The 17,693-nt window shown below is 39.1% G+C and overlaps 1 protein-coding gene across 6 annotated transcripts in view; it reads left to right on the top strand.

Annotated features, from left to right (window-relative positions):
• The first annotated feature begins 147 nt into the window (after positions 1 to 147).
• brip1 (BRCA1 interacting helicase 1) overlaps positions 148 to 17,693 on the top strand; it is a 130,629-nt gene continuing 113,083 nt past the window's right edge. For 2 of the 6 annotated variants that reach the window (XM_044201831.1, XM_044201833.1), the window contains exons 1-5: positions 149 to 703; positions 1,486 to 1,597; positions 11,498 to 11,719; positions 14,316 to 14,461; positions 16,223 to 16,360. In XM_044201831.1, the coding sequence (XP_044057766.1) occupies positions 626 to 703; positions 1,486 to 1,597; positions 11,498 to 11,719; positions 14,316 to 14,461; positions 16,223 to 16,360 (696 nt within the window). In that variant the 5' untranslated portion in view covers positions 149 to 625. Of the gene's footprint in view, positions 704 to 1,485; positions 1,598 to 11,497; positions 11,720 to 14,315; positions 14,462 to 16,222; positions 16,361 to 17,693 lie in introns of all 6 variants that reach the window. The other 4 variants (XM_044201832.1, XM_044201835.1, XM_044201836.1 and 1 more) reach the window with 4 other exon arrangements.

Genomic DNA, 17,693 nt, shown 5'->3' with positions numbered 1-17,693 from the left:
TAAGTTCCGTTGTGTTTTTGGTCAACGTTAAGTTGCAACCAGTGCAAGCCACACTAACATTTGAAGTAAAAGGCTTGTCCCAAGTATTGGTAACATTACGTACCCAGTGAAAAGTTGCAGGGTGAAGGCTATATTGCGCCAAAGGATTTTAGAAAGGAAATACAGCAAAGTGTGCTTTTACTTCCAACGCGTTCTGTGACGTTTCACAATAAGGATTTTATTTTGAAAGCAATTGTAGGAAGCCATAATGTGTAATATATCTAGCTTCCTGTCAAGTGCTCAATTGTGATTTTTGAGCGCGGGAAGCATTATGGGGAGAGTAAAGTGAACTTAAACAGCTTGTGTTTACCAAAGTAGTTTCTTTTAACGTTACAGTCTGACCAGTGTTACCAGTTTAACCGTAGGTTATGGATACAGTGGTGAATCTAAGTAACCGTGGAAAACTTAGCATTAGCATTTGCTCTTGCTAGGCACTCAGTAATAGCTAACGTAACAAGTGACTGTCTCTCAGGTCTCAGGTAGGCGACAACTTCAGACTTACAGACACAAAAAAGTGTAAAGTAACGTTTGTTAATTTGTTGGCAAATTCTTAAAAGTGTGTTGGTTACGTGTGGCTGCATCCTCAATGGAGTACACCATTGGAGGGGTGAAGATCCACTTCCCCTGTAAGGCTTACCCATCCCAGCTGGCCATGATGAATTCAGTGAGTAACAACTTCACCACTTCAAACTAACCAGTTAAGTGGACTTGCATAGCATGTGGTCCTATAATAATTTATGGGGGATTATTGGGTTGTCACACAAGTAATAATGAGATAAGACATTTGTAAAGCTGAAATAGAATTATAGAGTAAGGGAGACATTTACATACGGTAGTTATGGGACACAATTGTGTCAGCTTTGGTGATGTTTTAGCCATCTTGTACAGTGTATTTGTTAAAAGGCCCATTACTTGTCATTTTAACCATAAATAAACCAGTGAATACTCATGTTTTCCATCCATCCTTCCTTCCAGGTGGCCTATTAATGCCACTGTAGGTCTTAAATCATGTATCTGTGTAATGGATAAGGATAAGGATATTTTACTGTCATTCCAAAACATGTTATACATGAAAGGGAACGAAATGAGGTACTCGGGTCCCGGTGCACAGATGGCACAGAATGATGCAGCCTGTAGAACCTCAGTCAAACTGCAAGTTATGTGTTCACAAACTGTATGACCAGAAATACATATAAACTATATACTGTAGGTGGATATGTCTATCTGATTGTTAATTGGTATACACACGATGTTGCTTAATTGGTGCATGGAAAAGGTACAAATACCCTCAGAATGAAACAAAACCACTAGCACCTGAAATTGTGCAATACTATATGATTTGTCATTTAGTGTTATAGGTTAATCAAACTGTTTTGTTCCAAACAGAGACATTACATAGAAGGTAACTGCAGAGGCAGTGTAAATGTGTCTGTACCTTGTCTGCAGATCGTACGAGGGCTGAACTATGGGCAGCACTGTTTGCTGGAGAGTCCCACAGGAAGTGGAAAGAGCTTGGCCTTGCTCTGCTCGGCTCTGGGCTGGCAGCAGGCTCAGATGGGTAAGTCTGCTCTGACTGCAACCAACAAAACAGAAAACATGTAGGCCTACTGGTATCCTCAAACAACATGAAAAAGCTCTGGTGTATAGATTAATTGGAGCAGAAATCTGTCTTACACAGGCAGTGTCACTTGGATATTTTCACTAGGGATGCCCAGATCGATCGGCTGTGGTCGTTATCGGCCGATATTCAGTAAAAATATGCAATTGGGACATTGGGATTAATGCTTTCTAGTCGCCGATCGCGAAAACTGATCAATGACACAAAAAACTTGAGCCAATTCTCAGCTGAGTTGGTGTCATTGTTGCATGCTAACTAACCTAAAGGAGCACTTCACTCCAAAAAGATCTGTAAATCAGTTACTCACCCCGTGTTGCCTTGGATTCCTGAAGATGGTTTTTCCCCGCATGCCAATGCCTCCACGTGAATGTAGAATGAATCCAAAACACGCTATCCAGACTTGTTGAAGTTGATGGCGCTCCCGTTTTTAAAATAGCAAAACTATATCCAAACATCTGTTTAAAAACTCTCACACAACTTGTGCATTATAATCTAAGGCTCAGGGCTCGACATTAACGCTTGCCCAGGGCAACTAAACTCTGTGTTCGGGCAAGTGGAATTGTGCAGTTGTCTGATCGGGCAAGTGAAAAATAAATGAGATGTCTTTATCCATTTTTCCACGTTGAAAACAGTTATTGTTGCTAATTTAATGGTTTGCCTCCGAAGAACGAGTGAGAGCTGCTGCTCAGTGACAGACTCGTTCAACGAGCTAACCCAGTAGCACAAACAGGCCAGCAACGGCAGAGAGAGGCAGTGAGGAAGCAGCATGTCGAGCCAGAATATTTTCACATCTAAGGTCAAGGTTTTTTTTTTTTTTTTTTTTTTTTTGACCAAACCAGACTCGTTGAGGTTTGGAACAGTGGAAAGACTAACCAAGGTGATTTTGTTAAGTTTTATGTTGTCTCTGTCAAGTTTGAATGAAGTGTCTTTTATTGCGTTAACGTTAACAAGGCAGTTAAGCTGGTCTTAGTTAGATGAAAGAGAGAAATTTGAATTCAGAAGGTGTACGGTTGTATTTTTCTGTCTAATAAGTAGGGTTGCGTACTGAACTCAGCACTTTGTAAGGGAACCGACCGAATTACGTCGGTACTACCGAGTACTAATTCACGTTACACAATCGGTGCCAAATTGCGGTACCTGAGAGTGCATCTGGGTGAGAGAGTAAAGTATATAGAGAGAGAGCGAGACTACGTCACCCCTGCTGCTTGTTTAAGTCACAGGGACACAAGTGTGTGCGTAGTGAGTGTGTAGCTGAGCGGCACAGAGTGACGCTCAATGCAGCGGTGCAGAGAAAAGGGGAGCAGTGAAGCTGGCAGTCTGGCAGTAAATGTACAGCGTAGGTTACAGTTTGTCAGACTAAACGCTCCAGCTTCTCAAGACCAAAGTAAAGCTCCCGTGTGTTGTTTCTTAGCTGCTGGAATAGCGTCGCTATGACGATCAGCTTCGCCTACATTGAGGGGGTACTTTCTGCTATCTAAATCACACACTGGGGCAGCATTATGCCGTCGTTGTTTGGTTCAGCGTAAAAAGCAAAGCAGGTGTAATGACGGCTCTCCTTACAGCAGTATTGTGGGATCTCTGTGTAAAAAAACAAAACAAAAAACCCCCAGCGGTCGCAAGTGTGATTAAACTGTTCAAAACACTCACTGCATAATCTGGCCAGGGCAACACGTCTAACCTGAGGAAACACCTGCTCAAACACAAAATACATCTAAAAGCTGAAGAGGGTACCATGTTTGTCTGAAAGTCTGAAAGCCAAGTCCCCTGCAGCAGCCGCAGCTAACGTTAACTTACCCTCCATGGATGACTAAACTTCAAGCGAGGCAAAATGTTAAAGTAAATAACTGAAGTTTGGACTTATTTTTTATAACTGAAATTACATTTTTGTACATAGAGAGTAAAGTACGGAAAAAAAGGTACCTTTGGGTACTGGTACCGAATTACTGGTATCAGTTCAAATGTGAATGGTACCCAACCCTATTAATGGGAAATGGAAAATGGGTATAAGAATGGGGTGGGGGGGCCTGTACTTGTATGCTCAGCGCTTCGAAAAAAACCTTGCTAATGAAATCATTTCTGGCGGAAAGCCTGAAGGCAAATTAGTACTACACACCTGTGGTCAGACACTCGTGCATGTGTGTGTGTGTAGTGCAGTCCCACCTACTTCACTGGTCAGGTGCACAGGTGCGCCTAGGTTACACTTCCACCTGGTGGAGTTCCCAATACACACAAAGTAGTCAAACTGACCTATCATACTGCAATACCAGCTGCTATAACAAAACAAAAAACGATGGGTATCGGCCATAGGCTTGTGCCATATGGCGATTGGATCCTATACTGATTGAAAGGATGATCCACGATTGGTGTTTCCTACGCCGATATTAAGGCAATTTAACCAACTTACTATCAGAACTAAGATGACCTCTAGAATCTGCGCCCTACTGTGCATTTGAGATGTTTCTGGTAGTGGTGCAGGTGTGTTTATTTGTGCTTTAGAACGTAACCGCTGTAAAACAATCAGAAAACGTTTTATTTCTCTGATTCACCGGCTTTCTCACTCCTGGCGTTCCCTCTCCATATTCAGTCTATAGGTCGCTTGACCACTGCTGTCTCGCTCTCTGTCAAACAAACAAACACAAACCAAAGGAAGCTTCTCGGTATCGCTGTTTGTCAGCATCGACTGAAAGCCAGACACAGCCGTCGAAGCTGGGTACAGGAAATAAATCAAGCCAGGGACTGGGAGAGTATCAGAGTTTGGTCCTTGAACTCCGCCTGGATAGCGCCTGCTTTCAGTGATATTTCAGGCTGACTGTGCAGCAGTTTGACTGATCTGATCCCTGGATTGGCCACTGCAGCGTGACATCTCGTTGCGTTTCTCTAAAATTATATGGCTCATTGGCAATTGTTATCGGCGGCAAAAAAAAAAAAAAAAAAAACTTGATCGGGGCATTCCTAGTTTTCACTTTTGCATGTTAATTTTTCATTGAGATTTTCATAAATTACTAAATATAAACTTAAGCTAGATGATATATTTTTGCAATATCTATATCCCCCTACATCAAATACAGTTTTAAGGCAACTTTCCCTCAAATCCATTAGCGTCAAAAATGACATTAAAATAAAACCTCAGATATAAAGATAAACTTGAACAGGAATTTAGCAACATGAACACCAGAAAAGCAGTAAAGACCCTCACTGGGTGTCACCGATGACCCACCCTCTCCACAATAACTGACCGGACACCTTTGCTAAAGACTTGAGCACAGAGTCCGCACCAAATGGCAGTAGATTTTCTGTTAGGCGAGTAAATCTCGGAAGGCTAGCCGCCACACTGGCGGGTAAATGTTTGTACCAAAATAGTCATGTAATAACAAACTATGCTGAGAATCTTTACTGCGTTTTGGTGTCATTTACAGGCGCGCTGCTTCTGTGCTCTGCTGTCTGTGTCGGAGTTTGACACACACACACACACACAGACACTACCATGTGTTTTTACTCGCATCTAAACAGTGCCGTGAAACTGACCGCCTCGCACACTCCTAGATTCGCGGCACTGTTTATTGTAAGGGACATCAGATACTTGACTGTCACTTGTGGTGAAAGAGGCTGGTCTGCCTCTGCAACCCGGTATCACGCCAAAGTGTGTAATACACACACTGGGCCACCGTGGCAGTGTGACGTTTTCAACACGTTCTCATTCTGCGGTCCAGTTAGACTTTCAAAATAAAGCTTGCTGAGAAACATTTCAGGTAACTGTCACAGTTTGGTTAGGTTTAGGCCCAAAAGCTATTTGGTTAAGTTTAGGAAAGATCATGGTTTGGGTTAAAAGAAATACTTCCTTAAAACAATTAGCACTGACTATTGGTTTCATACAGGAAATGAACCCGGTCTGCTGTGTGAAAGTCCTGTGTTTGACCCATTACTTTTATGTTTGATCCTTAAGTTCATTTAATAGCAAATACTTTAGTAGAATTTGGAGATCAACACTTCTTGAGTTGTATTCAGGCTTGAACTGATTAACTTTTGATCAATATATTAAAATAATTTTGTTTAAAATTTTGCTCTGGCCTCTTCTTTAAGTTTGTATTCAACATAATACCTTCTTATCTCAATGAAACGTACTGAAACAAATGTATATGTGACACAAAAAGATTTTTAAAAAATATATAATTTTGGCCGGTAAAAATATGCTTGGCTGATGAGTCAAAAAGTTAATATCGGACACTGCTTGAGCACTTTCTATGCCCGTTTTGACAGCCATAACTCTGCTATTGAGTGTGAAGACCTCCTGAGAGCCCTACCTGTCCCAGAATCACCACACCCTGCACCCTTCACGCAGAAGGATGTAAGGCGACAGCTGAGCTACTGCAAACCAGGCAAGGCCCCAGGACTTCCTGGCAAGGGTGCTAAAGGCCTGTGCAGTGGAGCTCTCTCCTGTTCTCCACTCACTCTTATGCGAATCTTACAGGACCCCAACAGTTCCCACCCTCTGGAAAACATCCACTATCATACCAGTGCCAAAGAAATCCCGCCCCTAAGGACCCAATCACTATTGGCTAGTTGCAGTTACCTCAATAATCAAATCAAGTTTATTATCACATACACAATCATACACAGTACGATGTCTAGTTGTTTAACCCATCCACCAGTGGGCAGCCACTGTGCAGCGCCCGGGGGGCAGGAGAATTAACCTAACATACATGTTTTCGATGGTGTGGGAAACCTGAGGAAACCCACGCAAGCACGGGGAGAGGTTTAGCTGCCAATCATGAAGTGCCTGGAAAAGCTGGTGCTGAACACCATCATGCTAGCTGTCCGTCTACAACTGTACCATCACCAGTTCACCTACAAGACCAAGAGGGGAACTGAGGATGCTGTAGCATGTCTCGTCCATCCCCTGCTACTACAACGCCTAGAATCACTGGGCAACTTCATCAGAATCCTCTTGATCGACTTCAGTTCCGCATTCAACATGATCCAGCATCATCAGATGATAAAGAAGCTCCAGCACCTCAACGTCACCCCACATCTCATCCACTGGATACACAACTTCCTTATTGACAGATCACAGACTGTAAGGGTCGGCACTGCAACGTCTCCACCTATCACAACGAGCACCGGCGCCCCACAAGGCTGTGTCCCCAGGCCCTTCCTCTACACCCTGTACACTGACTGCACTAGCCCATCTCCCATCACCACATACTTTAAGTATTCTGACAACACTGCCATACTCGCACTCAATAATAATAATAATAGTAATTATAATAAATTTTATTTATAGAGCGCTTTTCAGGGTACTCAAAGACACTTTAAGTTAAAATAATCATAGAAAACAACAGACTAAAAATATATAACACACAACATTAATGGGCCATAGTGTATGTAGCAGGTTTACAGCTTCAAACACCTTGCAATCACACTGGACAATAAACTCAGCTTTGACACACACACCACTGACATCCACAAACACTGACAGCAAAGACTCTCCGCCATCCGCAAACTCAAAGCAGCTCTGTTGCCCCCCAGCTTCCGTTACTGCTTTACAAAATCAGTTACATCCATAATACTCCACTGCTCCTGGGTCAATGATGTGATGTCATTTTTAATTTTTATATCCATGTGGTGTAGTTAAATTTAAGAGGATTTAAATTTGAATATAAACTTACAGATTACTTGCATACATATTTTTTTGAAGACCTAGTCTAAAATTTCTGGTTTTAATCAATTTTGAGTGAATATTTGGAGTATAATGGCAAAAATGTGGCTTAAAAAGGTGAAATTCTTGATGAAACACCGTATCAACTAGTTTGGCATAATCTTAAATTAGAACAATTTAACGTAGTGTAACCAAAGAACTTACATTCAAGGAGCAATTTTGTTAATACTGCACAAAAAGACCATGTAACAAGAAATGATATCACAGAGAAGGACCCCTGATGACCATAACTGCTGCATGCCAGGGTTAATAACTCTCTTTAAAATATAATTTGACATTACTAAGGTATGGCCAGGTATGCTTAGGTTAAATGGTATGACTCCAGGAAAACATTGATAATTCATCATAATTATAAAAATGAGTATTTAAAAATTATGTTTGAAATATTCAAACCAATGGTGTAACCAATTTGACCCATACTACAAGCCTTTGTCAGAGGCCAATTTTGTGAAATATTAGTAGTTTATGATGCTGATTAAAGATGTAATATGAACTAACTTACAATGTGGAACTATTTTCAAGTGTTCAGTATTTTTTGAAAAAGTGGTGATTTATCCACAGCTTTATTATTAAAGCTCTGCAAGGCTAGGATAATTATGTTGCACGACCTTGGTGTTTTTGAAATGTTATTTTAAAGCATATTTGTATTCTTTTCACTTACAATTTTCATCACTTGCAATATATAGTGTAATAAATGTACGTAAATTCACAATGCAGCAGAATGAAGTGGGTGAACAGTGACACCTACTATTGAACATGAACAGCAGCTTTAAAAGACCTAAAACTCCAATAATTCAGTGATAGCAGGAATGTTACTCAAGGATTAAAATTTACATCTGTAAAATACAATTTATTAAATTTCTGCTATTTCATAGCTAAAGGCAGAATAAGTAGGATTTTCCTAAAAACCAAAGTATAGACTCATAAAAAAATAATCCATCTCAATCATCACTTATGACCCAGTAAAAGTGTGTGGCGTGTCTGTATCAGCAGAGACGCTGCCCTCTGCCTTTATTTTCTAAGTTTATTAGTTGCTGTGTTTGGGACGTTTATGGGCGTCAACCTTTGGGCAGTGGTGTGTAGCCCCAAGCCAATAACAGCGTGCAGCCTGTGAGGTCGGGACTCTGTAAAAACGTGGCGAGCAGATTAAATCGCTGCTCTCTTCTCTGCTCTCTGTGTCAGTGTTCATTTTTGCAGCTATTTTAGATTTAGTCTCTAGTCTTTAGACAAAAATGCTTATTAGTTTTAGCCACATTTTAGTCATTTTTATCCTTCATAGTTTTGGTCTAGTTTTAATTGATGAAAAGTCATTATACTTTAGTTAACTTTTAGTCAAAATGTTTTCTCTCTTTAAGCTAATTCAATTAGGCTCAGAAATTGGAATCAAGGTGACATTGTAGGTTTCTTTTTAAACATGCTGGACAGTTTGATCAGGCTGTTGTTGAGGTTGTACTTACAAATATTACCATTAAAATTACATTAGTGGTGAAACAATTAAATTCACAATGCAGCAGAATGAAGTGGGTGAACAGTGACACCTACTATTGAACATGAACAGCAGCTTTAAAAGACCTAAAACTCCAATAATTCAGTGATAGCAGGAATGTTACTCAAGGATTAAAATTTACATCTGTAAAATACAATTTATTAAATTTCTGCTATTTCATAGCTAAAGGCAGAATAAGTAGGATTTTCCTAAAAACCAAAGTATAGACTCATAAAAAAATAATCCATCTCAATCATCACTTATGACCCAGTAAAAGTGTGTGGCGTGTCTGTATCAGCAGAGACGCTGCCCTCTGCCTTTATTTTCTAAGTTTATTAGTTGCTGTGTTTGGGACGTTTATGGGCGTCAACCTTTGGGCAGTGGTGTGTAGCCCCAAGCCAATAACAGCGTGCAGCCTGTGAGGTCGGGACTCTGTAAAAACGTAGCGAGCAGATTAAATCGCTGTCTCCGTCTCTCTTCTCTGCTCTCTGTGTCAGTGTTCATTTTTGCAGCTATTTTAGATTTAGTCTCTAGTCTTTAGACAAAAATGCTTATTAGTTTTAGCCACATTTTAGTCATTTTTATCCTTCATAGTTTTGGTCTAGTTTTAATTGATGAAAAGTCATTATACTTTAGTTAACTTTTAGTCAAAATGTTTTCTCTCTTTAATCTAATTCAATTAGGCTCAGAAATTGGAATCAAGGTGACATTGTAGGTTTCTTTTTAAACATGCTGGACAGTTTGATCAGGCTGTTGTTGAGGTTGTACTTACAAATATTACCATTAAAATTACATTAGTGGTGAAACAATTAGTCGATTAATATGCCTACCTGGCCTCAGAGCTAAGAAATCATACACATACAGTGTTTGCCCCCTTCCTGATTTCTTATTTTTTTGCATGTTTGTCACACTTAAATGTTTCAGATCATCACACAAATTTAAACATTAGTCAAAGATAACACAAGTAAACACAAAATGCAGTTTTTATATGAAGGTTGTTATTATTAAGGGAAAACAAAATCCAAACCTACATGGCCCTGTGTGAAAAAGTGATTGCCCCACCTGTTAAAACATAACAGTGGTTTATCACAGAGAGTTCAATTTCTCTAGCCACACCCAGGCCTGATTACTGCCACACCTGTTCTCAATCAACGAACGTAACCACTGTGAAACAATCAGAAAATAAAGTTTTATTCATCTGATTCACTACTTCGTTATCTGATTCCCTGCTGACACCGCTCCCTCTCTTCATTCGTTCTCTGCTCTCTCTCTCTCGCTCTGAGGCGGAGAGGAGGGGCCAACTTAGAATTGTTTGTTTACAAACAGCAACTGACAAATCCTACTTAATCTGCCTTTAATACAATATAATAGAGCCCCCCCCCCCAATCGATGCCACTTTCACACAGGGAAAAAGTGGCACTTCACAGAGCACGAGTGAACGCTGATCCTGCTCAAGGGTCAATTACCTTGCCAAAAGACATGAAAGGTTCCTGTTGTCAGATGTTTTTTCTACATTGAAATACAATTTCAGTTTAGTTTCAGCTTGTTGACCTTGTTGACTGTCATGCTTGATTTTCAATGTCAATTTCTTCATCAAACATTGGCCTTTGACTGTAGAAGCAACATGGTCAGGTGGTGTAACTGGTTTGTGTCAATTGGTGTAACCAGTATTTTTCATAAAAAATATAATATACAGGAAAATTAATGTGGAATAAAATGTTATCCTTTATATCAGTATATGTTTTTTTTTTTTTTTTTTTTTTTTTACATCATTTGTCAAAGATTATTTAGAAAACGGGTATTTTCAGCATATGTCCTGCACAATATTGTAAAAACACATAACTAATTAAAACTTAAAAATTAAAATTTAGATATAATCCTAATAAAATCTATTTTCATGTGATATTTTAAAATGAAGTAATTATTTTTATGAGTACACTTACATACACTCTAGGTAGATGAAATATTTAATATTTCTCATTCTTTTGTGGTCACACCCCAGGCGCATTCAGTCTTACCTATTGTAAAAAAAGGTTCAAATGTCATTTAAAATTACATGAAACATACATAATAAATACAAAATGTACATTTTAACAAAACCTGATGCATGCTTTTAAAACAAGTTTTTAAAAGGTTTTTGAATTGCTCATCTTGACAAACCCTTATTTGTCACTGACCCTCCCCCTGTTTTCTCACCATGCTGTCTGTCTCCAACAAGAACAAGCTGTCACATACTACACACACTGCTTCCAAAATCATTGGTCTCCCAACCCCCAACCTCTCAGATCTCAGTAACAGCCATCACTCGCATGGCACTCACCATAGACCATGACCCTGGACACCCCGTCAACCCACTTTTCACTCTACTCCCATCTGGCCGCAGATACAGGACACTGAGATGGAAAAAGCTCTTAATTCCAATAACACACTATGTATTCTGTAATGTATTTATGTTTGCTGTATGTAAATGTATCTATGTTCTGTTGTATCCACATTACAAATACAAACACAATACAACTTTCTCACTATTTTCTTGTTTGTAAATATCTTCTGATTTTGTCGATGTGGCCTATTCCATGTACCGACTGAGAGTCAAAGTCACTGATAGTTATATCTGTATTTCAATGTGTGATGACAGCTAAACTGCAAGAAGGAGGAAGCCTTGTGGATGACAAGAGCCAGTCAGATAAAAACTGTGGAGAGTATAAGAAGTCAGATGTCACCAGCCCCTGTCAGTGTATGTGCCACAGCAAAACCAGCAGGACCACAGCTACAGCAGCAGCCGAACCTGCTTTTGTGGACCTCACTGGGTCACCCTGCAAAGAGACTGCACAGCCGCCGCCTCCAGCACCTGAACATAGTAAGCATCTTTCAATCCTTCCTTTTATCTGTGGTAACATTTGAAACAAGTATAACTGTTCTTTTTGCCTGAACCAGTCTTCCCGTAGCACATTGGTAGTTGGTCAATTCCGATAGAGAGACATGGATTTTTTTGTGTTTATTTTACCGGATCTGCACAAAATGTACTTGTAAATAAAGGTACTTACGGTATCAAATAAGAATTATATTACTATATTAAAAAAGGCAGACATCTCTACGGCCGATATCTCCAAAACTCGGCAACTCACACCAAAATAATCTAGATGGATAAATAGCACTACAGGTAAGTAAAGTTTTGATTTTGGGGTCAACTTGTCCCTTTTAAGTTTGATCAATTTGTGGATCTTCTTTCTGTTCAGGGTTAAAAGAATCCTAGTTACATCCACGCTGATTCAGTGGAACAAATAAACAAAAAAACGTGAAAAAGCCCTGGGGATGTTATCTATAGGCTGTGTGTATTAATGTAACACTGTTTTCTATTGTGATTCTTTTATTTTGGCATCCACATAGACCTAGCTCTGAGTGAGGTGAGTTGGACTCCCCAGTGTTGGGTTTTTGTCTGCTCTTAGTCGTTAGGGTTGGGTACCGAACTCGGTACTTTTAAGGGTACCGGCTGAATTACGTCTGTACTACCGAGTACCATTTCACGTTAAAACCTGTGTGTTGTTTCTTAGCTGCTGGAATAGCGTCGCTATGACGATCAGCTCCGCCTACATTGAGGGGGTACTTTCTGCTATCTAAATCACACACTGGGGCAGCATTATGCCGTCGTTTGGTTCAGCGTAAAAAGCAAAGCAGGTGTAATGACGGCTCTCCTTACAGCAGTATTGTGGGATCTCTGTGTAAAAAAACAAAACAAAACAAAAAAACCCCAGCGGTCGCAAGTGTGATTAAACTGTTCAAAACACTCACTGCATAATCTGGCCAGGGCAACACGTCTAACCTGAGGAAACACCTGCTCAAACACAAAATACATCTAAAAGCTGAAGAGGGTGCCATGTTTGTCTGAAAGTCTGAAAGCCAAGTCCCCTGCAGCAGCCGCAGCTAACGTTAACGTTAAAAGTAAATAACTGAAGTTTGGACTTATTTTTTACAACTGAATTCTGTCAAGTGCACAATATAACAGGCATGTTGCTTTAGCAAAGCTATTCTTAAGACTTCAGAATAGAAATAGTAGGTATAATTATACTGTTTTTATCGACGTTAAAATAGCCACTACTGAAGGAAAGAAGAAAAACGTCAATATAACAGGCGACTCCAAACTTTTGAGCGGTAATGTATATATTTTAATCAAATTGCAATTTCTGTTTTTCGCCCCAAATTATTTGATCTACTCCACAATCTTACTTACCCCCTGGCCACCGCAGAAGTACCCCCTGTCATACAAGTACCCCTGGCTGGGAATTACTGCAGTATCGTACCACTAAAATTACAGTAGTTGTCCATTTGTTGCAAAAAAGAATGTTTTGGTGGATATACATCCAGTTATGTGTAAAATGATAAACACAATTAAATGTTCAGCTTTAAGTGTTGGTGAGTAGGGATATAACTTTATATCACAATGTATTTTATTTTTTATATTGCAATAATGATATACAAGAAATATAGTTAATTTTCTGGAAATTGAGAAAGTATTATAAACAGATTGAACTAATCAACGCCTGTGTTTTGGCCAATCCGGTGAATTGAATACCAGACAAACTAAAGTACGTTATCACAATTTTGTCAGTTTAGTTCACCATGTCTTTGCTTTCTCTTTAATTTTTTCAGTTTTTGTCTTTTCGTGAACAGTCAATGTACTGACAACTTTGTCAAAGCAGGTGTTTGGAGAAAAAGAAAATACAACTAATGTTACATGCTTTTTTTTTTTTTTTTTTCAGAGAAGGACACCTTAGTGCACTGTAGCTGGAGTTTCTTCCATAGTCCCAACCTTGGCATAAACGTTGAGTCAGTGCAGTGGTATCAAGTTTGGTGAATCATTCAGTCAACCAATGAAACATTACACCAGCACACAGCAAGTCACCCATTTGTAATTACATGTTACATTTGCTTCAGACAACTTAGTATAACAATCGGGGCAGCTGTGGTAGAGTGGGTCGTCCACTAATCAGAAGATCGGCGGTTCGATCCCCAGTTTCCTCCAGCCCACATTTCGAAGTGTCCTTGGGCAAGATACTGAACCCCAAATTGCTCCCGAAGGCTGTGCCATCGGTGTGTGAGTGTGTGTGAATGAGCATTAGTTTCTTCACCCTTGCATGGCAGCCTCTGCCATCAGTGAATGAATGTGTATGAATGGGGTGAATGTTGACATGTAGTGTAAAGTGCTTTGAGTGGTTGGAAGACTAGAAAGGTGCTATATAAATGCAGTCCATTTACCATTAACAATGAGCCAATTTTGCAGGAGCAAGTTAGCAGGACTTCAGTGCTTAAAATGTTATTTTAATATATTTTCTATATATATTTTGGAAATTATTTTATACCTGCGCCATTGTCTTTGCATTGTCGAATAGATCTATTGCCTGTTTCAAATTGTATATTCTGTCCTCAGAGCTAAGTGTAGACATGATGTGTTTCAGTGCCGTTGCCAGAGGAGCCGCAGCCCAAGAAACAGTCTATAGCCTCTCGTCTGTCTGAGAAGTTCCAGTCTTCCCTCAGTTCTGCCCGTGAGAAAGATGACGACTTCCAGCCAGATAGGAAACGCATTCGCACTGCTGAGCACAAGGTAGTCATAGATGCTTTGTATATACTGTTTTATATTTGTACTGAATTTACTGTATATTAAATTTAAAGGGTGAATATATATAAAAAAATTTTGGCCTCATGACATAAAAGAAAGGAATATCAATATCTGCAGTGGTTTGATGAGATCGTTGTATTTTTGAAAGTACCAGGAGTCAGAATTTGATGGTAACTCACAGTACAGTACCGTCAGTGTGTTTATAACAATGTTACTGAGATACAGGTGAATCAATATGCAATACACAATTACTGCCAGACAATCATATACAACATATGTCTTTATAAATGAAGAAAAGAAAAGATGAATTGTTTACTTTTATTATGACAAAATAAAGTATATTGCTGAATAGATTATTTTTTGTACTGAGGTAAAAGTGAGTACCAGTTACTCAACTAAGATTTGGTCAACTGCTGAGACTTCATTAGCAGTGGGGAACAGTGCGATGAGTGAATGTGGAATCATAACGCATTCCCGATCCAAAGGATAAAAAGCCTTGTTTCACAGGCGAAAAAGCAAATGTCAAAGCAGTGAAATTGCAATATTTAACATGGTAATGTAACTTCTTCACTATACTGTATTGTTAGATTGATTACCTAATAAGCAAACTTAATTCTTTACATTGTGATTTGCACTTTATTTATGTCAGTGAAAGACCATCTTATGTTAAGGGGATGTGAGAGGTGGGGTGCTATGCCAGAGACTTATGTAAAACATTCTCTCATTAAACATTATTAAACTTAGACAAATTATCTTGTCAAAATAACTTGAGAATTTAAGATGTAGTATCTACGGAGGTAACAGCACAAATCAGAATTGTATGCAGTCAGACTTCAGCTAAATGGGCTAAATGTATAGTATAAATAGTTTCCAAACCAACAAATGTTTATTCAGAATACTTCCATCACTGATTCTTAGTTTCGTTTAGGCATTAAATCAATATGGGCCTCCTCTGTATTTTTCAACAGTTTTCGTTAGTGGTCGCCATGGTTATATCAACACCGACATTTCCACTTAAGAGACAAGGAGGGGTTGTGACACTGCAAATGTCCCTTCCAGTCGTGTGTGTGTGCGTGTATATATATATATATATATATATATATATATATATATATATATATATATATTTGTGGATATGATTTATTTGTGGAATTTTCAACCACCAACAACAATACAATACATAAACCCTTGCATGTATGACTGAATAAATGAAATAAATGAAAACATTCTGTAGAATGAGTTAAACATTGGCAGAGGTAGTAATGATACTAAGACAAGAGGGTAATATCAACATTACAACCACAAGAAAAACCAAAAAGGACCAAAAAACAAAAACAGAACATAAAAATACATCTAATATACAAGACAATTTTGGAGACAATAACAGAGATACTAGAGATACTGTGTGCTACTAGCATGAGGAAAATAGGGCTCGGGCAGGAGGTGCAGGATGTGGTGTAGTACACGGGGTCGCTCAGCCAATGGGGACAGTATCCAGCTAAGGCACCTGACAAGTTCTAAGAAGTGTTGTTAAATTTTCTCTAATTTCACAAAGGATAGGGCATCCTTTATCCAGTGGGTATGGGAGGTGTGTCGAGGACTCTTCCAGTGCATCTAACATTTTTTTTTTTTGTTTTCAATATGTCACCCCCCTATTAGGTAACCATACTTTATGAAATTTGGCTATTATTGATTCTATTGCAGAAATGTTGCGTAATGTGTAAAGTTTCTGTTTTTGTCCCTCAGAGCCGTAAAAGGCAGCGTCTGGAGCAGGGAGTGATATTCATAGATGATGAGCCGGAGCTGGAAAATGAGCCTTCGGGACCTCAGAGTTTGACCACAGAGCCAAACAGCCAGGCAGCTGTTATGTCCTCATCAAGCTGCGTGAGTACACTCCAGACATTGAGGCTGAGTTACACCTGTATAATAGCTTTACTGATACATGGGGGCAATATTGTCCATACAATTAACATAAAAAATGGTTGAATTCCATCTTGCTGCTTTATTTCAGTCCTGGTATTGTGCATGCTTGGTTACTATCACACTGCCTGAATGGGACAGAGCCATCGTTAATGCTATTTAACAATGGCTCTGTACTATCTGTGCTTTTCCTACTATGAAGTCAGAATGTCTGCTGTGAAAAAGGCTTATTTTAAAGAGCAGCTAGCGATTGTGGACCACCTCTGATGTGACTTATATGATACAGTTTTTATTGATTACCTGTGTGGTGTAGAGCTGATGAAAGGCTAATTTTCATCTGTAGTCCCCAGGCAGGCAATAGTTAAAAGCACAGACATTAAGAATAAAAGCATGAAAATACAATCAACGATAAAATCTGTGGAAAATATGCAGATACAAACAGAGCCTGCACTACATGGAGACAAGAAAGACAGCTCAATACAGACATACAGAATCAACAGATAGCATGACATTACAATCAACAAATTGTATGACAACACAATGTTAAATGTCCCACTTTCTCCTGAAAAGGCTGAATACATGGGCAATACCAAAATATGTGGACATTTTCTACCTATGCCTGTCCATTCACCTCCAGCAAGAGTACTGGGTCCCAGTTAATTTGCATTGGAAACCAGAGTTTTTGCTGTGAAAATAATGTATTTTAGAAATATTAAATATTAATGGAAGATATTCACTATCAAAACTACAAATTCAACTCAATACAAAAATCCATCCATAAGCTATACCCGCCTATCCTTCAATCAGTCAATCAAACTTTTATTTGTAAATCCCCATTCATACAGGTTAGTGCGAAGTGCTTCACATATTGCTGACAACACGATAATAAGACACAAGTGTAGACAGTAATGGAGTTAAATAAAAATCCTTTGGAGGGTCGTGGGGGTCTGGATCTTATAATTTCATAATAATGTCATAATAATAAAAATATGTATCTCAAAATGTCCTTTTTTAAAAAGTATTTCATAGGGCTGACACCCTGTGAGCCAGTATGCACAACGTCAAGGCCTGGTAAATTGGACACCTTAATGAAATGCAGCCATCATTAATGTTGTTAATTCCACCTGTGCTTTTCCTGCAATGACGTATCAAAATGTCTGCTGTGAAAAAGGTCCATAGTGCATGCTGGCTGGCTGGTACTTTTTACAAAAAAAATTTTTTTTACCAAGACATTTAAATGAAATTGAGCCATCCTTATTGTTATTAGTTGCATGTGTGCTTGTCTTGCTATGAGATG

This window comes from Siniperca chuatsi, linkage group LG7 (genome assembly GCF_020085105.1).
Source record: "Siniperca chuatsi isolate FFG_IHB_CAS linkage group LG7, ASM2008510v1, whole genome shotgun sequence".
Classification (NCBI taxonomy): domain Eukaryota; kingdom Metazoa; phylum Chordata; class Actinopteri; order Centrarchiformes; family Sinipercidae; genus Siniperca; species Siniperca chuatsi.
The sequence above is the reverse complement of the archived record's forward strand: the minus strand, read 5'-3'. Positions and strand labels throughout refer to the sequence as shown.